Below are 27,355 nucleotides of genomic sequence, written 5' to 3'. Positions count from 1 at the left end.
AACTACCTTACGCACGCGAAAAGAAAGTTGCCGGTGCCAGGTTACTATTGAACTATATCGATCGTCGCATCGTACCTCGTGGCGGCGCAACGTGCTAGTTAATGAAAATTCGGTTTAATGAATACCGGCTCTCGCGTAGAGGCAAAAAGCTAAACGAGAACAAAAAACCCGTAAGTACCTCTTTGCAGTAAATTATTTGCGCTACCGTGTTTTGTTAGCTTATACTAATTGCCTTGGTTCACGGAACATCTGTTTCATTTGAGATGTTTTTCTTTTACTCTACCGTTTGCGATAATAAAAAGATAATAAAAATGCTCTATATTACAAACATTTCAATATCAGCTCTATGATTTAATATTGATAAATATAATATTGTGATTTAATATATAGATTATTTATACGCTAACTTTATTAAAAACAATAAAATGTCGCACTATATTTAGTTGAGTAGCATATATGATATAATAATGGTGTAATATGAAAAAGTATGGCATCTGTACTATAAAATTGTTATATATCTCTAGGAAATAAATATATATAGTGAGACGAATAATCTTATTTATAAATATCCTAGCTATTATTTTTTTCATAATTAATATTTTAATCTGATTTTTTTAACGTGTAAATTTTATAAAATATCAATTCGATATAAAACTTAATCATATAATTAAAAAAGTAAAATTAGCAATTCAATTTCTAATTCAATTTACTTGCACAAATTAAGAAAAATAGTTGACTATATAAATATCTCATTCTCGCATGTAATATTAATATTTTAAATATTTTTCTCTAATTTTTTTTGTACGATTTTATCAAACAAATATTATAAGCATTTTACTGAAAAAAGACTCAAAAGTTTTTTAGCAATAAAACTCATGGCAATTCTTGTCATAATTACGACGTCATAGTTTGAACGAGTTCGCGATGCTATTTGCATTTCCAAAAAGAGCGCAATTGAAGACTCACCTTCGGCTTCTCCCGTTTTCTCCTGATGATAAGGCCGTCATTCTCTATGTAATCCGGTACGTCTTTTCGGTTGCTGAAGTTGAATACCATCGTGTTGTTTTGCTGATTCCACGGTTTCGTGTCCCAGAGACCGCCGCCGCCGCCGCCGCTCCCAGCATTTGTCTTCTTCGCGGGTTGTATCTCGTCGGCACTCTTCAGGCTCACTACCACCTTGGTCGGCTGTTCGATGCTCATGACCCGATTGATCAGGTTCTTTTCGAGCTCGCGGTTGCTTAGATTCTGCTGCGGATGCTGCAACGTCTTCGTGGAGACAAGCGGCCGTATAACGCCGATCTGCTTCTGCGGCGGCGAGAACTCGCTCTTCTGCTGACATCGCATCGTCTTCGCCTCGTTGTTGCTCCGCGAATACGTCGTCGGCGACGACATCGTCGTCGTTATGGTCGTCGTCGTCACGGTTTTGATCAAGCCCAAACTGCAAATGGCGCCGATGGGTTTATTCTCCGGTACGATCAGCTTCTCCTCGATATCCTTGCCGTCGCTCTCCTCCTCAGGCTCGAGCTTTTCTCGCAATCTCGACGACGCTTCGGAGGTGACAACGCTGGCAGGTGTACCCACCTTGCTCCTGCATTCCGTCTTTATGCAACCATCTTCTTCCGGCATTGGCTCATCCGCCGAATTTCGTCCATTCCGCTTCGCACCTGGCAGATAACTCTTGTCGCTCGTGGACTCGTCGCCGAAGTTAAATTGCATCGTCGTGCCTGCCTGGCCGATGTTGTCCAAGGCGGTCTTGGAGATGGTCCTCGGTCCGTCTACGATTTCCTCGTCGACGTTCTTCTCCCCGTCGAACGCGACGCGGCTCGACTTCGCGTCCTCTTTCCATTCCACATCGGCGGACGACGATTCTGGAACGCGTGCCCGATGCCGAGGACTTTCGACGTTCGTCTTCGGAGTCTCTTTCTCGATTTGCGGACGAAGAATTTTGGATTCCGGCTCCGTCTTCGAGGATTCCCCCTTGACGGGACTCGGCAGCGGCGGTTCGCGAAGCGGACTTGGGATCCGAACGCGGATCAGGTCCTTGACGGGCGAGGAGGGACTCCGCGCGCCCTGTCTGACGGGCGAGGGCGGGCTCCGCAGCCTGGGTGACAAGATCCTCGGCGAGAGCACCGGCGTGACCGGCGGGGACTTGACGGCGGCGATCTCCAGAGCGGCGGACCTCGATTTGCACGTCCGCGGCGGTTCCGGACTATTCGCCGGAGAAAATTTCAGCTCGTAGCTCGAGGGTTCCGGCGACGGGGAGGGCGAGCGCGACTTTTCGATCTGCTGGAACTTGCTGACCACCGAGGATACCGATTGCACGATTGGTTCCGCGATAACGCCATCTATGCGATATTCCTCCTTGCCGTCCCGCGTCTCGATCAGTTCCGCGGTCGGCTTGTGCGGCAGGACGATTTTTTTCGGGGAACCGACGCCACCCGCGGCACCGCCATTGACGAAGGGCTTCGGCTGCAACGGCGGTTTCTGCACCAGCTTCTTCCGCGTCTGAGCCTTGAACGCGTCGTTGATGGTCTTGAAGGTGGCGACCTTGGCGGCAACCTCGCCTTTGGGCTTCAGCTTCCTCGCGGAGCTCTCGAAGATCCTCATCGTGGTCTTGACTAGATCCGGCGGCGGCCGTTCCGTCTCCGCCAGCACCGGTTTGATCCTCTTGGGCTTGTTGATCGGCTTGGGCCGGTCGAGCTCGCTCAGACGGCTCTCGATCTTCACGGACGTACGGTCCACGAGAATAACGTGGTCGTTGACCGGTTCCCGGCGAACGCCGTTCGTCACTGGCCGAGCGACCGGAACCTGGCGCGCGTTCGTCGCTTCATCCGCCGTCACGCTGTTGTACCTCGTCAAGGTCTCGACGCTGCGCGCCCGTTTCATCGAGTCGTTGCCCCTGGAGGCGTTTCGGTACCTGTCGGTCTTCGGAACGGCGACGATACCGCCGGCCCCGCCGCCACTACCGCTGCCGCTCCGCTTCGCGTATTTCCTGCCGGTAGCGATCTTTTCGCGACTGGACGCCTCGTCGTCGTCTCGGTCCAACAGATCCTCGAGACTGGCCGCGCGCCGGAACCGCTGCACCGACGCGCGGCTCTCGTTCGTCTCTCGCAGAGCGAGGTTAAGGTACTTGCACTTGAGCTTGTTGACGATCCCCGGCCCGTACCGCAGCTCCTCGGAGCTGTCGCTCTCCGCGTCCTCGCTGGAGGCGCGACTCGGCGGCGCGACGCGCGACGAGTCTTTGAGCGTTCTCAGGATTTCGCCGTGGAACGTCTCCTTTTCGCGTCTTCCCGTCAAGACGGCGCGAATCTCGTCGCGTCGCGACGACGCGTTATTCTCGTCATTCTCGTTCATCCTCGCGGTCGTTCTCAACGGCTTACCGTCCGCCGTCCTCGAGGCCGCTTCCTCGCTCTCCTCGCCGATGTATTCCGACAACTTCCGTTCCGACGAGACGTCCGCGAATTTAGCCGTCGTGCCGTTCACAACATCCTCCGCGTCCGAGCAGAGCGACAAATCCGCCTCGAGACGCATGTTGTACGCGACTGGCGACGTAAAATCGGCGGCCGTTGCCGTTCCGCCGGCGGCGGCGGCAACGGTGGCGCCACCGGTCGGCGGCCTTCTCGCGGGATACGAGGCGGGGGAGGAGAGCAACGCGCTACCGCTACCGCCACCACCACCTCCGCCAACCCCGCGGACCGCGACGGTCGACGTGGTATCCTCGCCGCTGCCCGTCGTCAAGCGTGTCGCGCGAAGCGCGCCGGCGATCGCGTGACGTTCCTGAACCGTTGCCGCGCTCCGCTCGGCGACGCCGCCGTCGCCGTCGCCGTCGCCGTCGAGCGCCGTCCCGCTCGCCGACGTTACCGACGACGTGCCTATCATCGCGCTGCACAGCTTGACGCTCGCGCCGTTGTTCGCGAGGACCTTGCTCTGCTGACGGCGACGCTGTATCAGGTCGCGCTTCCATTGCGGCACGTTGTTGCCGCCGCTCGCCTCGTTACCGGCGTTCGCCGTCGCGTTGCTGCCGGTGGTAGCCATGTTGGACGCGCGCTGTTAGCTGTTAGTCGGTAGCTCCCTCTTTTTCTCACTCTCTCTCGGTCTCGCCTGGTCTCGCGGCTTCCTCCGCTTCCTCGCGGCACGATACCGCGACGTGCGCGCGTTATACGCACGTACGTCGGTAACGTACGTCGTTCTTACGCGTTTTTCCCGACCGCGCGATCGCACCTGTTTTGCGATTCTTCCTGGGGACGGGGACGGGTCGTACCGGCCGCGCACGATCGCCGGAAAATCGATGACGCGCCGAGCATACGGTCGAGCACGCGCGCGAACACCGTCACGTTTCCCGGAGGGTAAGAGGTGGACGGAAGCGGCGACGAGAGCACGCTCGTTGCTCCGTGATCCCCGGAGCGGATATTTACATGCTGTGGGGGTTTACTCCGGTTGTCTCGCCGGTCGATCGCCGCGAGAAAGGGCTGCCGTTGGCTCTACGCGAAAATCGATCGTCTCTCCATTCTCTCTTTCTCCCAGCCGCTATCCCGCTTTCACCGCGTTTCTTTCTCTCTCTCTCTCTCCGCTCGCGCCTCCGTATCGCCGCGCGCGCGTCCACGTCCACCTGCCGCTCTCGCGACCGCTCCGCACCGCGTTGCCGCGAGCGGTTGACGATTGACGCGAGTCCGAGGTCGATCCGCACCCGTGTGCCGCGACAGGCCGGACAGGCGTTATCGGGCATACGTCGCACACGCGTCGCACACGCGCACGGCACTGCGACAACAACGGTCGGCGACGACGCGGAACGTCCGCGCGAATCCCGCTTCCCGCTGCCGGCGTCGCGGAGGGTCACGGGTTGTACCGCCGATAAATACACGGCGCCGTCGCTCTAACGCGCGATGACTGGCATGTCCGCCTCCTGGAGTGCGGCGGCCACGGCGGCACCGCGAGAGCCGGCCCACTCGACGAAATCGAAAGTATCTGGCCTGCCGTTCTCGCGTGTGCGCGCGCGCGCGCGTGCGTGCGTCTCCCGTAGGCACCGAAACCCGAACGGCGAACAACGCGCCTGTCTCGCGCTCCCATCGCCACCGCCGCCACCGCCGCCACCGCCGCCGTCGATCGGCCGGAGATCGCCTCTCTCTCGCGCGGGCAACAGCCCCCGGCCGCCTCTCTCTTTTCACTTCTGTGAGATTGTGTTTTATGTATATGCGCTTTGCGTTGCGCGTGGTGGCGTATGAACGCGCGCGCGCGCGCGCGCGCCGAATCACCCCTCCTTTCTTCCATGTCCTGTCTCTTTCCCTCCCTCCTTTCTCACTAGCTTTCTTTCTCTTTCTCGCTCGTTCGCTCCCTCTTTGACGCTCTCCCCGCCTCGCTCGACTCCACTCCGTAATGTCACTCCGACAAGCGGCGAAGGTGCTCCGCTCTTATCGCGCACATGACGCGCGAACGCAAAAAATCGAAGCGTAGGGCTGCCGCGGCGGGGACGGCTTTAAGGGTTGATCCGTCATACCGCATTGGCGGCGTATACGCAAAACGGATAATCCAAACATTATCCCGCGTTACGAACGAAATGTTCGCATCGGTGAATGATCGATGGGGAGAGCCGAGAGCCGCGTTAGATGATTTATCTTATTTCATAAATGAGAGTAGTATTTCCGTCACGTATATATATACATATATCTCTCAATCGTCGATACTAAATAATCAACGGTCAACGTGATGCGCGAATATTAATCGCCTCGTTCCTCGCTGTCTCGTCGTGACGGAACGATACGCGCATATATTTTTCGCGATCTGCTCGCCGCGTTCATCGCGAACTGGACGTTACACTCCCGCGTGGGTGTTGTTATGCCGTCCCTTCCGTAATTTACGTGCGCTCTGTTCTAGACGACTCGCGAAATGGTCTGCTTCCTGCGCTCTCGGCACTCGCAATCACGACAAAGTCTATCCGCGATGATGCGTACGCTGGAACTGCGCAGCGCACCGTGCATTATATGTACTCTACGAGTCTACAAGAATACACTTGATGAGATGAGAATCGCGATATATTGTTCTTCCAACTCTTAATAAATTTCGTAGGCACCGACAGTGGCGTAGATTCCTAGATTCTGGAATTATTAATACCTTAATATAAAACAGTATTGTATACAATATTATTATAGTAATAAGTGAAATTAGACCGATTTAGTAAATAACACAATTAACTGGAAAATATGCCGTAATCGATCGGATTTTGGATCTTTGTGCCTAATGATACCATGTGCGTAATATTATTACATATAATAAGAAATTAATTATTATCAAATTATCATCGAATAATCAACAATCCTATATAATGTGCACGAATATTTAGATGCAGAACACGCACTCCAAAAAGCAACTTGACGTTTTAAAACACTTGCGACCTTGTATATACAAAATTTGTCGATAAATTCTTTACTTCATTACTACTGATATTAAACATACAATTTATTAGCTTTCTCTTATGTTTGAGATCATATATCGTTATGTAAGATGTATGTGTTTATTGTATTTCCCCTCAGGGTTTACAAGGCGTTTTTAAACGAGGAACGTACCCAAACCTCTTACAAACGTTCCCCTTTATTCATTTCCTGGCCTTTGCGACCTCACAATAACTCTTTTTCCCTTCCCTTATCCCTCTCCTCTTCCTTCCCGACTTCGTTCGTCCTCCCTCCACCTCTTCCTGTCTCATCTCTTCCTTCCTGTCTGTCTCCTGCCCTGTGGTCTGTTGGTCCTCTTCCCCGCTCCTGTGGAGTTTCTCCTCCGTCTCTCTCGTGCTCTCCTCCACCTCCTACCTCCTCTCACTCCTGCTCTCCTCCTCTCCTCCACTCTCTCTCCTATTCTAATTTCCCCTCCCTCTCTCTCTCTCTTATCCTCGCCTCCACCTATCTGTCCTCCGCTATCTTTACCCTTCGCCTCTTTCTTGCTTTCCTTCTATCCTCTAGCACCCTCCCCTTCTCCTCCTCCTCCCGTTCCTAGCCCTCAACGTTACCCCTCCCCTTTATACCTCCTCCCATTTTCCCTCCTCCTCCTTCCATTCTATCTCCCTTCCATCCACCCACCGTCTCCTGTTTTCCACCCTCGCTCTTCTTCCCTTGTCCCTCTCTTCCTTCGCCTTCTCCAACATCCTCCACCTTGTCCTCCTCTCTTCCATCGACAGGTCCTCGTCCACCCCAATCCCCCACCTCTGCCTAACCTCTCCAAATCTTCCCAGCAAACTCTGCCCTCTCCTTCTCATTCTCCATCTCCACTATCAAAACCTCTCTCCCTCCTTCCCCTTTCCTTTCCCAGACCCTTCTAATCTTTGGCTCTTTCCCCAGTACCTTCTCTGCTATCCGTACCATCATGCCCCTCCTTTCTTCCGCGTCCCTTCCATCCAAACCCTCTCCATACTACATTCTTTCTTTCTTCTTTCCTTTTGCTCTCTCTCTTCCTCCAGCCTCTTTACTCTCTCCTTTAGTCTCCTCGCCTTCTCTTCCTCTTCCTTCCTCCTTCTCTCCATCTCCTCCCTCGGGCCCTTCTCCTTTCTCCCTACCTTTCCTCTTCTCCAGATCCTCGCTTCTCCGCTTCTCCAATCTCCAGCCTTCCCCCTGACCAAGCATCCTCTCCCTCTCCTTCCTTTCCTCTTTTTCCTCTCTTTCTTTCCTTTCCCTTTTTCTCCTCACTTCCTCCTCCCTGTCTTCTACCGCCCTCCGCGCTCTATTCCTCTCTTCTGTTCCCTCCTCCTCCCTACTCTTCTCCTCCGGTCCTCCCTTGCCCTCCTTGGCCGTCCTTTCTTCTCTGTAGCCTCTGTCTTCCTTCTCCCTGCTCGCTCTCCCTTCTGTTTCCTTTTTATTCTCATCCTTCCTTCTCCCCCCTTTTTCCTCCCCCTGTGTATGTCCTCTTGCACGCGTACCTGTTCTCCTCCTCCTTTCTCCTATTCTTCCTCGCTGGCCACCTCCTCCCACCAGTCTCTTCCCCACCCCTTCTCGCTCCAACCTCCCTCGCTGCCTTCCGTTCCATCCTCCTCCGTCATCTCCTTTCTTGCCACTCCCCTGTTACTCCTCTTCATCCTCGCTGGTTCCTTTTCCCTCCCTCTCCACCCGTTGCTCTCATCTGTCTCTCTTTCCTCCTCCTCATCCTGCTCCTCGCTTTCCTCGCACCGCCAGCGCCCCTCCTCCAGCCTCTCCAACCTCACTCCAATCTTCTTTAATTTCTTCCTGATGCCTTTTCCTTCCCGTCTTATTTTCTTCCCTGATTTCCTGGCCTATCTTCCTGACTTCTTTCCTGATCTCCTCCACCCACTCTGTCTCCTCCGACCTTTGCCCCATCCCTGCCATCGTCTCTTTTCCTATCCCTGTATAAACAAGCCGTATGTATGTTATTTATTGCACCTCTCTTCTCCCTCTATCTCCGTCCGTCTCCGCCTCTCCCTCGCCTCTCTCGTTCCTCCTCTACTTACAGTCCCTCCTTCCGCTCCTCCACGGTTTTTCTCCTTCGCATCTCCCTTACACCTTTTCTTTTCACCTTCCGTATACTTTCCTCCTTTACACTTCACCTCTGCCAGTGCGTCCAACTTTTCTCGGTTCCCTACCTCTTCTCTCAGTCGTGCCATCCCTTTTCAGCTGCTATCCAGCGCCGCCGTCTCACTTTCTTCCATTTGCTGCGCCCTCTATCCTCTCCGCTTTCTCCACACAACCTCTCGCCCATTGCTGTCCCGCGCTGCCGCATCTATTATCCTCCTCCTCCGCGCTCATCACCCTCGGTGCGCCTGCGCGAGCGCCGCGTTGCTCTCGCGTCAGTTCTGTTGCCCCCGCGCCCCCGCTCGTCTCCCCCCTCTCGCTCCATCAGTCTCTTTCCTAACCTCCATATTACTCCGCCTTTTTCATCCTCCGTTTCTCTCCTCCTGCTTCGATTTTCCCGTCTCCTTCACTTCCTCATCTTCCTCTCTGCCCTCTCCATCCAATCCACCTCCTCCGTCCTCTCTCTCTCCTTTCTCTCTCCTCTCGCACCACGTTCTCTGCTCCTCTCTCCTTGGGCCGTCCACCACGTCCAAGTCCGTTACACCATCTCCTCCATATATCGTTATGTTATATATATATATATATTTTACATAATATATTGAATAAAGTTAAATTCTAATTAGTTTAATATCGAAGGTGCGACGGAGATCCTTTCCCGTACAATTTCTATCCTTGATTTCTGTGATTACGCATACATTCTGACGTGCAATGTGATATACGAGCGTGAATTAAAACTATCGTGGAATGCTCGACGCTCGAATGTTTGAAACTCGAAAGGTATTCGATATCCTCGAAGGGAAAGTAAATCGGCGCGTAGCCACTGTGTATTGGGATCGATGCCTTTCCATGGTCGCGTAACAACGCAATGTCGTGGACTGGAGTAGTGTTAAACCTGATGTCACAAGTGGACCAAACCGCTATATTACGCTTTATATTATTTATTATATCGGTAATTAACCATTATGTTGCACATTATTATTAGTTAAAAGTGATTAAAGTTGTATCAATTTTTTAAAAATCCTGATGTTTATGTAAATCCCAAGTCAAGCGTAATATAGGTCTTTTTTAAGAATAAAATGGAAAATTCTGAGCAAGATATAGCGATTTACCTTATTTTGAGATTCATTTATTGTTGGTAATCTAGCAACGACTAGTGAGCAGCGATATAGGTTTTAGTTCATAGTTTAAGGCGCGCGGATATATCTAGTGTATTTTTAGTTTTGTTTTTCTCCTATCTAGCGCGCTATGTGAGCTTCCTCTTCCGCGACTCTTCCTCTTTCGGTTTCTCGCTCTCGTTCGTTATATACGTTGAAACCTCGGTTGAAACAGTCGTCACGACGTCACGCTTATAAAGTTATTAATAAAGAATTACAAAGTGTGATCTCGACTGAGCCTATCTCTCTTTTATATATACCACTGCGTTCTACGTTTATTACTTGCCAGGTATTTCGAAAACTTCAACTTTAACTTTCGCGCAAAGTGGAATCCTCTATTTTGCGGTGTATCCTTTCTTCAGAACATTAAGCTAGGAAGATCGGTTTGTGTTGCATCTTATTATATATTATATTATTAGACATCTTATGAATGAGATTTATTATTTAACCATCAAGTGTGTGTTTCGTATAAAACTACATCAGTTATTATTAAATAATAAGCACTTTCAGCTTTTGTGAGTTACTATATGCATTTATATAGCGATACGCTTTGTGCATCTCGGTAGCCACAAACTGCTTTAGTCGACGTTAACGTCGCGACGCTCCCTTCCTTATTTCAGTTCCGTATTCAGTTCGGCAATTGTCCGAAGGATGTTAAAGGAGCGCATAATTATCGGTAAGAACGGTGAAAGGTTCGTCTTGAACGGCAACGTGATTATCTACGGCTGGTCGTTACATCGGCCACGATTATTCCCCTTGCGCGATCCCCTATGTATATGTTACATTGATGAAAAAACTTTCGCGTGATTCTCAGTCTCGTTACGATTTTGCGCAGGGAAACGTAACGAGCGCCGCAATTACACGAATAAGAATACGATTACGCGTATTAATCACTTCGCGCCAGAGGCGTTGAGCAGACGTGTGATTATCGCAAACATTATCGTATATCATTTAGAAAATCTCGTTGGACGTTAGGCTGCAGAGCTCATTTTAAAAGATCTATAATCCACGTTAGAGAATACAGAAGATTGAATTCTCTTTTTATGAAATTGATGTTGTGAAATTATCATTTTACGAAAATATGTCTCATATTAAATAGTACTAATATAAAAAATGTATATTTAATGTATATATATATATGAAATTAAAAATATATTAAATATATTGAATTAAAATATACACCTATAAAATATGTGTATATTTAAAACACATGTATCAAGATGTACGGCGTGTAAAGTAACGAATTCTATAGAGAAATCTGACGCGAACTATAAATCGTCTAATGCAAACTAAAGTAGATCGACCGCGATGTATACGTACAGCAAAATCAGAAAAACGTCCGACTGAAATTATTCGACAGAGTTATCTATTGGCAGATGCATGCTCGATGTTTATCTTCGCTCCTCCGGCGGTTGCATCGGTGCATCGGAATCCCGCTGGCTCCGTTCCACGACATGATAGAAAAGTTGTCACAAACCGCGAACGGTACGCGCGTTTTTACGCATCTATACGTCACGTCTTCGTAAATCGCTCGTACCGCAGCTATATAAGATGCGTTTTCCGAAACACGTTGGGGCAAAATCATTTTGCGCCTGTAAAGAACTTATTAGCGCGCATTCCAGGCGAGCGCTCCGGCTCAGCCGGAACGAAAGTATCGATACACGACTGATTTTGCAACGATGCGAAAAATATGGGGAATATTAGATTCTTGTTCAAATTAGCTATATATTAGCTATATACGTCGAGAAATCTCCGTTTCATCGTGCCTTTACTTAGCGTAAGTAATGATTCCTATTCGATTGCGTCACGAGGCATGGGTGTTACGAAGACATTATATAACCAAGTATATGAGTAAGAAATTCACTTACGATAGAGTCTAGAATGTAAATTAGTTAAGAATGTGAGAAGGTGAAAGATTTCTAATTTAATAATTATAGACATTATATATTAACAACAATATTTACATAAGATTTACGTATATCCTAATAATTAACGTATTACACGATTCAATAGTTTTCATTTGTGTAATAAAAAAGAGAGAGAGAATTAACGATGCAAATTATATATATATATATATATATATATATATATATATAAATAAAGAAACATATTAATTGAATAAAAATTACTTCCGATTTGGTAATCGTCTCGCGCTATTTCGCTTCCCGCACTTGGCAAGAAATAATTTAGATCTTAACAAGTATACGATATATCCAAAGCTCAGAGTCCAATTCAACATTGAAAGATAAATGCAATCACGTTTGTCAACAAAGTCGATCTTGTTAGATAAATATACAATTCAAGCATTCGAGAAAATGTTTGCGAAGTTGCGTCTTGTCTCAAAAGGCGTCTGATTCCTATTAGCAAATATTCTTACCGAGAAGAGGTTTTCGCCTAAAACCTAAAAAACTAGTTCACTCGGCGACAAGCTTCCATTTGAAGTGAAACGGTTTCGGCGAACGGTTTGCGCAAACCGGTACGCGTCTGCGCGACAGATCGTCGATCACGATCCTCCGCGATGCCCTACGTTTTTCGTCGAATCTCGAGGACGGAGCGTGTTCGGTCCCGGTTCGGAATGCGTTCGAAACTCGTGCAAGACGACGCGATCGGAGAGGTCGCGCATGCAGCTGCTCGGTTCACGAGCGATCCGACAGGCGGGCGAACATGACTGGTTTGCGACGCGTACGGAACCAGTTACCGCTTGAAACCGGTTTGGAACTAGTTTCGTTCGGTTTTTCGGCCCCCCGCGCCCGCGAGAGCCGTGCGCAGCCCCGGCATCCGTGAATAGCACTCCGACCGGATCACTCATCGGCGCGATCGCAACGTCGTCGGTACACTGATTTCCGCCTGGGCACGATCATGGCCGATAATAAGGAGCCGAAAGGTAAGAAAGTCACTTTGAAGGACACAGTTTGAGTCTATTTGATCCTATCGAAAGATTCACGTGCGATTGCAATCACCATCGTCGATTCACATTTTCGAAAGTGTCACGGATAGTGTCACTGCGTCGTGACGCGGGAAAATTCAAGATTTTGCCGTACAAAAAAAAGATAAAAATGCTCTCGAATATTACAAAACATAACGACGTGTGTTCAACTGCGTAAGTTTAAAATTACTTAATTGAGAATGTGCAAATAATTCTCAATTTCTTTAGTTGTCGTGATTGCGGAATCTTATCCTGATCTTATCTTCCACGTCATCGTAAATATTGTGTAGCTCTCGAGTGTAGCTCTTTCATACAGTTATATAATAGATACGTATAATTTTTGAAATTATTATTTTTGTTAGAGAACAAAATTCACGGTCACACGGAAGTCAAAGTGGAGCCGACCCTTCAATGTTACGTCGAGGAGGAACATGAGAATAGCTTTTCGAGTTTGGAGAACGCTAGCACGATACCGTCAAGCGTCGACGTGGGCGCGCTGAATCTGTGGACCAGCAAGGCCACCACCTGCCTGATCAGCCAGTACAAGAAGTATCGATCGCTGGTCGGGCAATCGACGCAAATCAGAAGTCTGCGGGAGATGTTCGAGATGATATCGCTGGAGATGCAGAATTACGGGTTCTACTTCAGTCCGCAGAAATGCGAGAACAAGTGGCGGGTTCTCGAGCGTAAGTACAAGAACCTTGTGTTCCGCGAGCGGCTGAAAAAACCGGGCAGGATGCGACACTACGGACAGTGGGAGCACAAGCGCGCCTTGGACGAGATTTTCAACGAGAAGAAGAGACACGTGTATCTGGAGGTGAACGAACAGCCGCAGCCACCAAGCGGACCGGCGAAGTATCCCTTATTGATTCTGTCGAAGCCCGGCTGCGATCAAGGCAGCAACTCGCCTGACGATCGGCAACGCGAGGATCCTCTGGCGCCCACGCCGACCAACGAGAAAGACGGCGATACGTTGGATCACAAACTAATCTTGACGACACTGTTCGATAAATTTATAGAAGAAATAGGAAAGAACTTCGCTCTGGTTGAAAAGAACAAGGAGAGGCGGCACAAAGAGAAAATGACCGTGAGACATAAGGAATTGGAGCTGAAGAAGCAGCTTCTCAAGTTGAAGGAACAGAAGATGGAATTGCAAAGGTGCCAAATGATTGCTGCTGCGCAAAACTTGCGTTTGAATATGAAATGATGCGCTCATCGCTCAATGTCGCGGACACGGATATAATTTTTATATATTTTATATTAATGTTATAATAAGGTTCTTTTATGTATCTTTGTACGTTAAGTTGCAAATTAAATAAAAAGCGATATTTTCTTTAATTATACGATTGTGTAAATTAGCAACGCATTAAAATTGAAGGTCTTGTAGATATCTCGTTTTATTTTTGGCATGGCGTGCTTTTCTTATCGCAGTATCATTGTAGTATTAAAGTAGCTTTGGATTCAAACATGTGTCTCGTACCTCATGTCTGCTTCTTCAGATGGCAGTACACGCTGAAAGTCACGAGTGAAGCGCAAGTTACTTTAGCTCGATTGCACTTTTTACATTTAATTAGAAAAAAGGAAAAGAGTGATTGGATGCAATCATTCATGAAATACTGTTAAAGACATTGCAGTCCTGAGAATTCCTGATCGCGTCAAGTAATCTCCATGATTCCATGGCCGATCGTCGGTAATAATAATAATAATAAACACATGTCGATTTAAAATTAGCTATAACGTTAATATTTTTAAAATTTCTTCAAAATGGGTCAACGCAGTTTTTAAAGAAATTGGGCTTATTCCCAAACAGAAATAACATTTCCCACGTTATCCTCTAAACTTGCTAGTTGTTTCTTACTCCAACCGTGATATTTATTGGGAGGGCGTTAGTGTACAGAAAGTTATTTAAAAAATTATGGAAAAGATTAGCAATCTTTAATATTGTAATAATTACAAATTTTTCTATAACAATTTTGATTGGATTAATGACTAAACGACAATAAAAGAATTTTTACGCTTATTCTGTTTCTATTTTCTGACGATGCGCTGCATTACCAGCTATCGATCGAAACGAACAGCGAAGCATTAATTAGCAGGAGAATTAATGGAATAAAATATTTTCCATATAATTATAAATCGCGTTTGTAAAGTTATCGTTCGTAAAATTGTCGCGGACTTTCGTAACAACTATAATCCCGAATAGAATTTTTTCGAATAAAGAGTTCTACATGAAAAGACGGCGCTTACTTTTCACACCTATTTCCGATTCTGGGCTTGTCGATCGAACTAGTTAAAAAATTTAACGTGCAAATATCGTGAGAAAAATTAACGCGAGTATAGCCGTTTCCTCCTTAGATGTGTCACAAACGCGGATGCTCTACCGTATCCGATTGCGAGTATCACCATGGATTATTTGTGTTGTGCGTCTCGCTCGAACCCCTCGAACGACTCAATTTATTAAATGCGGCATCAAACATCAAAGGGATCGCGCGCCGGTTTTGCGCGCGTTACGTCCGCACCGGTACGTTCGTATCTGTGAACGCTTCGTCCAACGATAGTCAACGTGCCGGCAAAAATGGGGACGAGCCCGTATATACAATTACGCGAACTTGTGCTTCTTTATACATTACAAAAATACAGTCCGGTACAAAAGATATATGAACAAAAGTAAATAAAAAATTAATCGTTATATTTTAATGAAATCTAATCAGTCTCCGAGATCAAAGATTCGTTAAAAATTTTTTGATATTTTTCGTTTCTTTTCTATAGTATTTACATTTTCAATTTGGTATATGATGCAATAATTATTTCATCTTTTTGTTTTAATTAATTTTGGCTTTGGTGAAAGAGAGGTTCGATATTAATATAATTAAATTATTTTATTCCAATTTTTTAATTTGTCTTTATCGTTAGGTCAGAATGTTCGAACAGAGAAAATTACTTTCCGTAGATGCTTATAAATCGTTAATTAATGATACAATACTGGAAATCTTATTATAAAAATATCAGTTTTGTCAATTATATATTACGTCACGATATATAAGATTCCATTTAAGTTTCATTACGATTTTAAAACTATGAAAAACTGTTCTTCTATATAAATATTAAAAAATTCTGTTTTAGTTATTTTTTTTATACACGTGGCATTCGAGATAGAATTTTTTATCGATTACCCATTGAATCTTCGTTATTGGTTCGGAGTTCTGTGGAGCGTACAAGCCTTTTGTGAAATTAGTACAAAAAATTCGAACTGAGAATAGTTGTTGCACTATGCTAACGCTAATAATATTCGGCAAGAAAGTTTACAGCAAAAGTCACGATGAACCGCATGCAGAAACCGTTCGGTTTGCGCATGGTCGATTTAAATCGACCGCATTAAATAACCATAAATTTTATTGACAGTTTACTTAATTTTCGACGAAAATTACAACGGTGCTATCGTTCGATTATCAATCGACGGATAATTACTTTTAGTTATCGATAAATAAATTTTTCATGAAAATGCACACGTTCTTTACTATATAAAACTCTTATTTCATACAATAAATAATTATAACAAATAAAAAATAATAATATATATCTATAATTAATTAAATCGTTATTATATTTATTATTTTGATTAATTATGGATATTAAACTAAGTAATTACATTAAAAGATTTATTTATATTTAAAATAATACACGATTATTGCCGGCTATGAATATTGCCCTATCTTTTCACACATTACGAACATAACTTCTAACGAATGCGACAACACGACATGCTAACGAATAATTTCCGCTAAATCCATCTTTCCAATTAACGGTGGCGTATCGCTACAATTTATTTTATTTATAATTTGTATCTATAACTTTGCTAAAAATTAATTTGTTAAAAATAATTTAATTACAATTTTCAATCGCAAGTTCCGTTTGAATGCGAGCTCTCTTTGAAACGTCAACAAATACACGTATGTAGTACAAACGGTGCTGCGGGACTTGCATACAATTTCATTACGAAATTAATTCCATACTCGATAAAAAATACGTTTGTTCCAATTTGGTCGTTCGGTAGCTTTAAAACATCGCGTACGTCGAAATTTATATACATATTCAGATATTAAGGCCATCGATTGTTCTTTATTGTCCGAAACCTTTCGCTAAAACGAAAACGTCGCGGTCTTTCGGGAATATCATCGTGCCCCGTTACCGCTTTGAAGCAACAAAGCAGCGAATATAGCCGCGAGTCGCGAGTACTCGCTCCAGATCTTCGCGAGAGAGTCGATCGTTCGGATTAAGCATCTCGCTCGTGTGCGCCACGCATTACGCATTCACATATACGTGACGTCCAGCGACGACGACGCGGCACGACACGACAACGACAAAGGGTACGCGCAATTTTATAAAGCGTCGCGAGTGCTTTTCGTGAAAAAATCGGTGGAACCGGTTACACCCGCTCACCTCACGCTCTCGCGCGCACACGCGTACATACACAGCCTACTTTACTGTTTGCGCGAGAACACGCGCAGGGCGCAGGTGCGTAAGAGGCTAAAACTGCGCGGAGGAAACGCCTTTTAGACGGTATCTCCGCGTCGCCGCGGATTTCAGGAAATCCTGTTACAATCTTGCGTACCGTAGTGTATATATTACACGCATTTTATACTTAATATTTGTGTGTATCTCTCTGATTGTTCCTCGTGTTTTACGCGACGCGTAAAATCATAAATAAAATTTCATTTTACATTTCGATACAAATTATAGATTGTCCAAAGAATTTTAAGCGAGCGACGTTTTAAAAAATAGTAACTAGTAGCGTTAACGTTTTTCGTTTTAAGCGTGGAAAAAATTATTTTAGATCGCAAAACATTTTCATATTTATTGCGGCTAAATTGAAATAAATCTGTAATTTCGGTTTGATTTTCTTTAGAAAAGGTAATATGCATTTGCCACACATCTTTTCGCTCACGGAAATATATTAGCGACGCAAAATACAGTGATACAGAAAATTTTATACGCGAAGTACGAATTTTTTCAAATGTGATTTTCACAAAAATAAATATCACTTTCAGTAACGTAAAGAAATAAATTATATTTTTTTACAATCTACCAATATACAAATATAATGCTGTTTTATCAGCGAGTTTTAGCATGAAAAAAATCACACACACGTGTTTACGTATCTTCAATTAATTCAGAAACTTAATAACATGAATTTGGCTCATAAGATACGCGACGAGTAAACGGTTTTCAAATTTTTTCCCGAAATCTACTCCAAACATATAAATCAATCGAGAAAATCGTTATGAAAGTTGAATTTACCTGCAGCTTTCCAAGGCGAGTTCGCGTAGTTAATTTGGGGGGGATCAGGAATTCACTCGTTATCCGTTTCATTCGACTTAACTCCGAGGGCAAGCTGCGGGGCGCCGGCGCGCACGCTACGAGCGTGAGCGCGACGAGCAACGGTGCGGAGCAGCGGAGGTGGTCGGCGTTCAGTCGAGCCGCGACAGCCGAGCGGTACATACGTTGCGTCGTATCGCGCGATCCGCGATAATCGACGTGTCGGCCGAAAGAAGAAAGAGAGAGAAAGGAGAAGAGAGAAAGATTTGGCCAGGTACACGCGCGGACTCGCACCACGCGAACGTCTTCTCGGGGCTAGCTGACTGCTGAGAAAACGTGTCGCGGAAAGGAGCGACGCGGGCGGCACGCGCGTGCCGGTTGAACCGCGTTTACCCGCACGTGTTTCGTCGGCGTAAATGCGGGTGACCGCGAGTCAGAGGCCCGGGCGCCCTTATCGAGTGCGCGGGTAACGTTATACGTATACGTGAACGCGTCGGAGCACGCGACGCGGAACACGCGAGAACGACGAACGACAGTCCGCGTTCGCGGGTTACTCCGAAAGTTCGACACAGTCGCCGCGCTACGACCGTTGTTTGTTTACGAGCCGCAGTGGCGCCGCGTCACCTCCCTCCCTTCCCGCAGGTCCGTGCTTTCTCCATATCTCCATACCACACTCGGGCGGGAACGCGGGAAGTCGAGTTCGAGACGCGCGCGAGAGTACGATGCGTCGCGCGGTCACAACGTCGTCGTACCATCGACGGTGAATCCCGAATATCCCGATTGTCGCGGATCCTGCGCCTCGCGCCTCGCGAAAAGGGACCGAAAGAGACGGCGCGGCGGGAGAAACATCGAGCATCGAGCCGAAAATCGTCGACACGCCACCTGTCGCCGCTGGTATCGCGCGCGGAGGCGTCCCTTCCTCCCTCCCCCCTCCCCTCCTAAATCGACACGTCTCATTTACGCGTTTCGAAACGTGCGAGAGGAACCACCCCGCTTGATCCACCGTTGGAGGAAAAACGCACGATTGGCACGTTCGGCTTGGCCGTGTGTTGCTCGGCGAGATCGCGCGCGTGCAGCTCGCGTCCCGAGAGCCGCGTCGCGTCGCGTCGCGTCGCGAGGCGCTGCTCCTCGTTGCGTTGCGGCCCCCGTCTAAGTAACAGTACTTCCTCGCGCTCAGTGGAATAAAGCCTCTTTCCGTGGAACGGGACCCACCGGCGCTCTCCACCGCGCTCCGCGCTGCCTCCGCTCACCTCTCGCGGCGCGCCGCGCGCCGCGCGGCGAGCGTACTCCGTATTACTCCGTCTCGCTCGCGCCCGTGCTTATCGTCCGCGGTCCGCACGTCCGCGCGAAGTAGTCTGGCCGGTCGGGCACGAGGGAGCCTCTCGCGAAACCAGTCTTCGCGTACGCGCCGGACACCGCGCCAACCGCGCGTACGGAGTCAGAGGAGGCTGCCTTTGCAGTTGCACCTCACGGCGCAAAGTGCCCCAGCAGCCTCTCAGCGCGCCTTCCGCCTCCTCCGCGACGCCCGAGCGCCCGAGCATTTTCGGCGACCGGCCGAAATAAGGAGGAAAGGCGAGAGAGAGAGGCGAGGAGAGATCGTCGAGAAAGAAGAGATTCGCGGGGTCGTCGCAATTTTGCGCCGCAATTTTGATCGACAAATCGATCGCGCGGGTGCGGGGGAAGAAGAAGAGGAAGGAGGAAGGAGGATCGCAACGGAGGGAACACCGGCGCGGCGTTCGCGCCCGCCGCCATATTTGGTGCTTTTTGAAACGCCCGCGGAAATTCGAGGGAGGGCGACAGGCGACAGGTGTCCGTTTCGTCGGTGCCAAGCCAAAACCGCCGTGACTTTCGAAGGTGTCGCGATCGTTGCTCCGTGCCTCATCCCGTCGAAACGCGCCGGTGGCCGACCGCGAGAAGCAACAGATTTATGCGCGAATTTGGAGATCCGCGATCGACGTCGATTACGTCGCGGGGTGCGCCGAGAAGTCGGTCGTATACGGACTCGGCGCCGGAGTCGAACGTTGTCGTCGCGGGTTAGCGATCCCATCATCTGGTTTGCGGGCGAGCGCGATATATAGCGCGATGCTCGCGTCGGCGCGCGCGCGCGCGTTACCCGAACCGAGCGAACGCGGCCGCGAGTGCGCGACCTGTGCGATTCCGTGGTCACCGTGCCGATTCGCGGCCGCGGGCCGATAGAGCGAGCGTGGAAGTCGATGGGAGATCAGCGGCGGCCGCTCCGAAGAGGAACCTGGAGTCTCTCGAAGAGGATCTCCCGAGACACGAGGAGCGGGGAAAAGGGAGAGAGAGAGAGAGAGCAGGAGCGGAACTGTCGCGGTGTTTCAAAGCGCGCGAATTGGAAGGAAGGCCGTTAGGAAAGTAAGTCGATCGTGAGACGAAACGACACGCTTGACGCGCATTTAGGTGCGCGGATTTTTGGAAGGACTTGCGTCAGAGTGTGCGCAGCGAAGGGAGCGAGACACGCGAAATCGGAGGTTAAAAGTTTCTCAGCCGTCCGCGAGTCCCACTGATCTAATTCGCGGCGCTCTTTTACACCTCGCGGACGCCGCGGTGAAGGCGTCGATCGTCGGCTAGCTGCCTCCGTTCGAAAGAAGAAGGATATGGTACGCGTGTGCGTCGTCGATCTTTCTGAGCGTCCGAAAAGAAAGAAATCGCTCGACCGAATCTTCGACTCCGTTGCGACGGTTCATCTTCGCGTCTTCGCGCGCGCGGAAGAAGAGACGCGAATAAGAGAGATTTATATGTAAATGCCGAATATCGGAAACCCCGAGAAGTCGACGCGTCGCGAAGGTGCGATCTCCGGTGTGGTGCTGCTTCGTTTTCGCGACCGGTGAAGTCAACGCCGCGATTCTTGCGCGCGAGGTGTTAACGTGATTCGAGTGCGTGCGCGGATAATTTTGCCGATAGTTCCACACGTTTCGTCAGTGATCTCCGAGATAACAACCGTATACGATCGTTCGTCGCGCGAACAAAGTGGTTGCTCCGACGAACTTCTCGACGGTGTTGTTTTGATTTCGCGGCCGATCACCGGTGCGACGAATCGACGAGACGGCAGCCGAGAGCGGAGCGCGGTGGAAAGGGACGGACGGATCGCGCGGAGAGAAGGCGGACGGAGGAGAGAGAGAGAGGAGACGTCATTTGGAGCGGGAGACAGGGCGCCCATATCGAAGATGAAGACCACGCAACGGGCTCTGAGGTGAGTCTCTCGCCGCGCGTGAAAGTACTGAGAATAGTCTACGATCGCGTTTACCGTATTCGCGCTGCATGCTTAACGATAACGGTATACGTACCGGCGCGGCGGCGGCGGCGGCGGCGGCGTCTGTAACGCGAAGGCCCGTTGTTCTTCGCCGCCATAATGAGCCGCACGTGCCGTTGTAAAATACGGGAGAACCGACGCGCGGGCTGGATTCCCGGCCTCTCGCGAGTGAACGCGCGCTGATCTTACGTTTAACAAGCCATTTTCGAGCGATACGTTTTTCTCGTTGCTCGAAATCTCTTGAAAGTCTCTTTCAAATTGCGCGATTAAGGTGACGGTCGATTTCTAAAATGCAACGTGGAGATTTCAAACCGAGCCGTTCGGGAGTAATCCTCGCTTAAGAAACAAGCGCAATGAGAGATACGGAGTATTTTCGCAAACTAAAATTATATTGTTTGTAATTTCGAGTTGAAGAAAATGGGGATTTTTTAACATTTTGCACCGTGTTCGTATACAAGTACGCATCGATCTGTCTTCTATTTGAAAATGTACATTTTCCTGGCGAATTAACGGTCGTGAATAATTTATCGTGAGGCCAGCGACGCCTCTCTCATGTTACGCTCTGTCAGTTATGGAATTCGCTTTCAAGACAGCGCTTAATAATTAACAAATCCGAGATGATTTAGCAATGTTGCATGCCTGCCAATCTCACCGGCATGAGATAGAGATAATAACGTTATACGGGCGCGTTAAGAGGTTCGTTTTGATAATTATTTATTCTTGTTTAAAATAAACTAGCCACGTCGTAGTAATTGGCCGCCGATCAAAGTAATTACGCGCCGCTGTACAGATATAACGTTCGCGAAACGACTCGACGCCTATGGGGCTTATGCGTTACTTTTTGTTACCGTATGTAGAACTCGGGACGCTTCTCTTTCTCTCTATCTCTTTCTCCTTTTTTTCTCTCTCATTGCGCAAGTTAATTTAAGCACATTTAAAACGACCGGTCGGTCGCTTCGCGGCTAACTTGTTACTTTTATACTTTAAACGTTTATTTCGTCGTATATCTCACCGTCGATCATTTCTCTCTTACATGGCGACGATATACTATCGTATAGAGAGATATAAACGTCGTTCGTAAGGCAAACGCCGCGGTGACGATAAAGGGTAGTTTAATACCTTAGATGTGCCAACGATATATAATAATTTTGTATCCTTTTGCTCGCGAGAATCGTTATTTTATCGTGAAAAATAAAGGAAAAAGACGCGGTTAGAATAAAAATTTTGAAATTAATGGAAAGAGAGAAATATCGTATATTATTATTGAGTTTATACAGATTGCTTCAAATACTCGTAAATCGAATATACACACGTATATTGAGGTATAGATATTCGAGCGACATCGTTCCTTCCCGAATAATTATTTGACAAAATATTTTAATTTTGATAAACGTTCAACGTTGACTTAATTATTCGAATATCATTCATTACTAATGGATATATGACGAGCACGTTTAAAGACTCTTAATGCATGCGAATCTCCCGCGAAATAATTAGCATTTCGCTTTTGGAAAATCCAATGTTGTTACTCGCAAATGGATCTGCTTAAATCAACAAAGTCGAATATTTGACTTTTATGAGGTTAACACTTTATATTTAAAATGTTGATGTAATACGCATTTTTAATTCCGTGCGAGACAGTTTAAAACTCGCGATATATATATTCCAAAAAGAACTCGGCGATTGAGTGCGAAAAATATGCTAAAACATAAATAGTAAACCAAATAAATGTAAAGTTGATACTTTATATTTTTGAAAACATATAAGTTAGATGAAAATTGGCAATAATTTTACTATTTCAATAAGCGTCAATATAAATTAGAAATAATTTTGATAAAGGTTTTATTTAGAATTCCAAAGAAAAGGACCTAGAAATTATTTTTAATCTATAGAAACTTGGGAAATATTTTCGGTTAACGATAAGAATAAAAACATTTTCTCTTGTTTTTTATCTCGAATGTTAATCGGGAATCTTTTGAAACATGTTAGAAATTTTTTAGATTTTATTGAGAATTAGTTAGAATTCAAGTTATCGATATCGATATCTTGAAAATAGATGAATTTATAGACATTACTACTTGGTTGACCGAAACAGATCGATCTCGTTGCGAATAAAGAATTCTTTTAACAAAGTGTCGGGTTGTAATTACAAATTCACCATTCGGTGAGTTGCGATGCTGTTTTTAATAAACAATACCATACCAAGTTATACGGTCGCAATATCAAGGCTATAATTGAATGCCACGTCGGCGAAATTCAACGCGGGTCAGAGGGATTCAAGTCGTACATTTGGTGAGTTCAGCTTTCATTGGTGCAAATATTGAAAATCATCTCTCTGTGTGTCAGTCTATGTATTTAGGAAAACAAAAACACTATTGACATTAATATTCATTTTTTCATACTTATAAACACCAAAAATTGACTCATCAACAAGGAATTTTGCTGTTCAATATTAATAATATATTAATTAGGAATGAACGATAAAATTATTGATCAAGTGATTATTATACTTGTGAAACAGAGATATTAATAACTAGACGCTTGTTTCACAAACAATATTCGTCTAATATACCGCAAATGATACTTAAAATTTTGATTATTTTTAATAATAACGATTACATAATAATAAATACAATAATTTTAGTAATTATTAAATTTAATAAAAATGGTTACGTGTAACCATTAATCTAATGTAACATTTAATCTAGTATAAAAAATCTAAATAAAAAAGCATGAAAATAACTGCATTATTACCAGGAATTGTATTCGAGTATATAACTTTGAACCAGTGATTTACCTCTCGGCGCAAATCTCAGATCTCTATCCGTCACCGATTTGATTCCAACTCTCGATGAGATTTGCGAGATACCATTCGGCCGAAAAGTAGCGATCGAAGATCGCCGCTACGGGCTGGGGTGGGGGTAATAGGTATGTATATACGTATACGTATATATCGTATGTATAATGTAAATGTCACGCTTCTCCGCTCCGCTGTCGGCGGCTTTGCATTCGAAAATGTCAGGTGGTGGATGACGACTCCGACTTTGGCTCGGCTCGACTCGATTGTCCTCGTTTGACTCGCGGCTGCAGCGTGCGGGACACCTGCGCGCCGGCAAATTGAAATGCTAATTTGAAAGACGCACCCCGTGCTTCCTCCCTTCGTCGAGCAAATTCCGTCTGTATTTGTTGTAAATATCCGCCGGCGTGGCGTGAGGAACGAGACGCAGGCTTTCCCAAGCGCGCCCCAATATTATATCGGCTCCCGCGATGTTATATACGGTCAATATCGTAAAAGCCGTGTGGTTCGTATACGAATACCAAAATCTGCATATGTATGAAACGATTCGTTCGTTGTTATTGTTTGTGTAACGTTGCGTTTCCCGACTGTTGATGCTCTGAGAGAGAGCGGCGCTTTTACATAAGTAAATTGGTTTTATTTTTTTAAACATCCCAATATCCATGGCTTGATGGTATTTTTATAGAAATTTGTTTTATTTTTTTTTAACATATTGTTTTAGATAGCAATCCCATGTATATATTACCGTAAATTTTAGAGACAGAAAAATAAATACGGAAAGATTTGTTTACGATTTTATACATACGCTGTCAAATTCTATACTGTAACTGATATACATCAATATTGGACATATACTATCAAATGCAGTTTTGACGGAATTATTTCATTGGGCATATGATGTTGTGTATAGTTTATACATATAGTTGATTGTATAAGATAATACGTTATTTACAATATTTTTATATTTGATGTGTGGAATATGCAACTTTATACATATTGTTTAAAAAATTTTATATATACGTGAGTTTCTGAATTATTATTAGAATTATATTATTTAAATAAGAAGTGACTGCATGCCTCTTTAGACCGCCCTTTTTAAAGTAATAATTAATTTTTTTAAATATTTTCTCGATTTGATTATACAAATACGTCATAAATAGAGGTAAAGAAATTGCAACGATCAGCGAACAATGATCGCGATCTTTCGTCTTAAATTGGAAAGCGATATTTTAATAGCCGTCTCAAAGGCAATCTCAATTCATCAGCAAGAATTAGAAAGTAAGAAAAATGTTGAATAAGAATGACAGGCGTTGCAACGATCAATCAGCGGAGCTGAAAAAGCGTTCTGTTAAAAAAAAAAAAAAAAAAACAACGAATCTTAATCGCGTCGCGAAGAAGCCCTGATGGTGGTTTCTATTTCTGCTCGTGCACGGCGGAATCTCTTTTCACGGAACTTTCCATTGCAATTGCAGTTCGTTCCTCGAGGCAATAAAGTTAACAGGAAACGCGTCATAGCTTCCGTGCTCAGCGTTTGCGAAAAGTGTGTGCTTATCACATTTCGATGAAGCCTACGCTATTGACATTGTTAATGTTGAATTCTATACTCCTGCTCCATTACATTTATTATTAATGGTATAAATTATCTGTAGAAGTTTTGATATCCGTATATGTACTTAGCAACCCTCTTCTAAAAATACAAAGTTTAAAATTATGTTGGCTTACTGTTGATTATGTTGATAGTTGTTTTTCATATACAGCACTCTTTGACATTATCGCATGCATAGACTAATGCGTTTATGCTTTATTTGACGATAGGGGAAAGTTCTACGCTTTAATACGCTTTCCATCAATATTTTCTCGGACATTCGTGAGCAAAACGTGTTATTGTTTAAAAATATTTGTTATACACACACAACATTTATATAAATGTATAACATATTTGATGCCGCGTAAAGCAATAATGCTATATTTAGTAACGCAGGTTCAAGTTGCCTGAATTAAGCATGCTAATGCTAATATGTTATAACAATTAATCAATTAAATTTATTAATTTACTCGCATTAACAATAATATGATTTTATGAGCAATATGGAGATTATATTAATTGCAGAAGTGAGTAAAACATATAACACTGATCGCTATTAAATCAATATTGATTTTGTTTATTATAATTGTCGGACGACATGAGTCATGTATGAAAACAGAATGCATGTGCGTGATAATGTTAATTAATATTAGAATTGACACTTACCCAAGCAACTTGCTTATAAACACAACATGCTGCATATTATGTTCGTGTAATAAAATAGTAGATTTTTGATATTGAAAATTGATTTTAGAAAGCAATTTTAGTCTAAAGGTCATAGAAATTAAATTTTAATTTAAACGTCATAGAATTCAATAAGTTGTATTAGACTTCCATCACAGAGGATTTATATAATTATAAGGTAAAAAATTAAATCAGATTTATATATCGTAATATAAATTTTTTATTTAAAATAATTTTGATTTACAGTGAAATTTAAATTGAAATTGTTAATGTAATAGCTCATGTTATTTGGATAAGAATTAATTTACGATCGAGAGCGTACCATTTTTCGACTGCATAGTGTTTATTTCTCGCGTTTCTCCTGAGATGCGGTGTCTCTGACGAAGAGGAGACGATAACACCCAATTAAGCGGTCGTCCCTAATTAACGCGGGAGTCGGCAGGCTATTGTGGGATCGATTGCGAGATATAATGGCGGCAACTTTCTTTTCTCGTTTCAAGAAAATAAAGCCTCCTAGAAGTCGCGACGACAGCTTATTCACTTCTGTCTTTCGCGCTCGCATGCACACCGATGAAAGATGTAATTAAGGCGTTTCAATTAAGATCAGTCGGCCATTGTGCCTCCATGGAGATCGAGAAAGATTTTCCGTCGAGTTTCAGGACCTGAGAGAAAAAAAAACGCTCTATTCACAAAAAAGCTGATACTAATCACCGATACATTCATTATCGAGATTACACGAGAAATCGTGTTCCATTTTCTCTTTGTCACATTTAACACTTTTGAACTTTTGCCATTATATCTGTTTGTTTTAAGAAGAAACCCGTGCGCGCGGATAGTAAGATGTATATACATATAGTTGGTGATGAAAATTAACTTTAAAATCTTGTAGTATAATACCTAGTCAATATTGATACGAGCAACTTTTTTTACTTATTTTGTATAGTTGAATGTTCATTTTGGAATTAACCAAATTTAATCTCTATTTTTAAGATTTTATATTTAATATTAAATTAAAAATTATTCTTGAAGTTAATAATTTTTGGATATTAATATGTGTTTTGATGTATCTTCTCTCTTTTCTCTTGTATAACCTTCAGATATATTAATTTAAT

At 45.1% G+C, this 27,355-nt stretch overlaps 3 protein-coding genes across 4 annotated transcripts in view; 2 read left to right on the top strand and 1 right to left on the bottom strand.

The window, feature by feature from the left end:
• Bif (protein phosphatase 1-binding protein bifocal) overlaps positions 1 to 5,260 on the bottom strand; it is a 42,063-nt gene extending 36,803 nt beyond the window's left edge. The window contains exon 1 of the mRNA XM_077412007.1: positions 967 to 5,260. Coding sequence (XP_077268133.1) covers positions 967 to 4,035 — 3,069 coding nt within the window. The 5' untranslated portion in view covers positions 4,036 to 5,260. The remainder of the gene's footprint in view (positions 1 to 966) is intronic.
• A 6,858-nt stretch (positions 5,261 to 12,118) lies between these two features.
• LOC143900306 (uncharacterized) lies at positions 12,119 to 13,975 on the top strand. Its single transcript, XM_077411484.1, has 2 exons — positions 12,119 to 12,545; positions 12,950 to 13,975. The coding sequence occupies exons 1-2, from the start codon at positions 12,521 to 12,523 to the stop codon at positions 13,792 to 13,794; spliced, it is 870 nt and encodes a 289-aa protein (XP_077267610.1). The 5' UTR covers positions 12,119 to 12,520; the 3' UTR covers positions 13,795 to 13,975.
• A 4,104-nt stretch (positions 13,976 to 18,079) lies between these two features.
• LOC143900010 (uncharacterized) overlaps positions 18,080 to 27,355 on the top strand; it is a 160,019-nt gene continuing 150,743 nt past the window's right edge. The window contains exons 1-2 of one of the 2 annotated variants that reach the window (XM_077410891.1): positions 18,080 to 18,177; positions 20,829 to 21,117. In XM_077410891.1, the coding sequence (XP_077267017.1) occupies positions 21,092 to 21,117 (26 nt within the window). In that variant the 5' untranslated portion in view covers positions 18,080 to 18,177; positions 20,829 to 21,091. Of the gene's footprint in view, positions 18,178 to 20,828; positions 21,118 to 27,355 lie in introns of those variants that run through there. The other variant, XM_077410892.1, reaches the window with a different exon arrangement.

The sequence above is a fragment of the Temnothorax americanus genome, unplaced genomic scaffold (assembly GCF_048541705.1).
Source record: "Temnothorax americanus isolate GAGA-0224 unplaced genomic scaffold, ASM4854170v1 Scaffold3, whole genome shotgun sequence".
Taxonomy (NCBI): Eukaryota; Metazoa; Arthropoda; class Insecta; order Hymenoptera; family Formicidae; genus Temnothorax; species Temnothorax americanus.
This window is presented reverse-complemented; position numbering and strand designations above follow the sequence as displayed.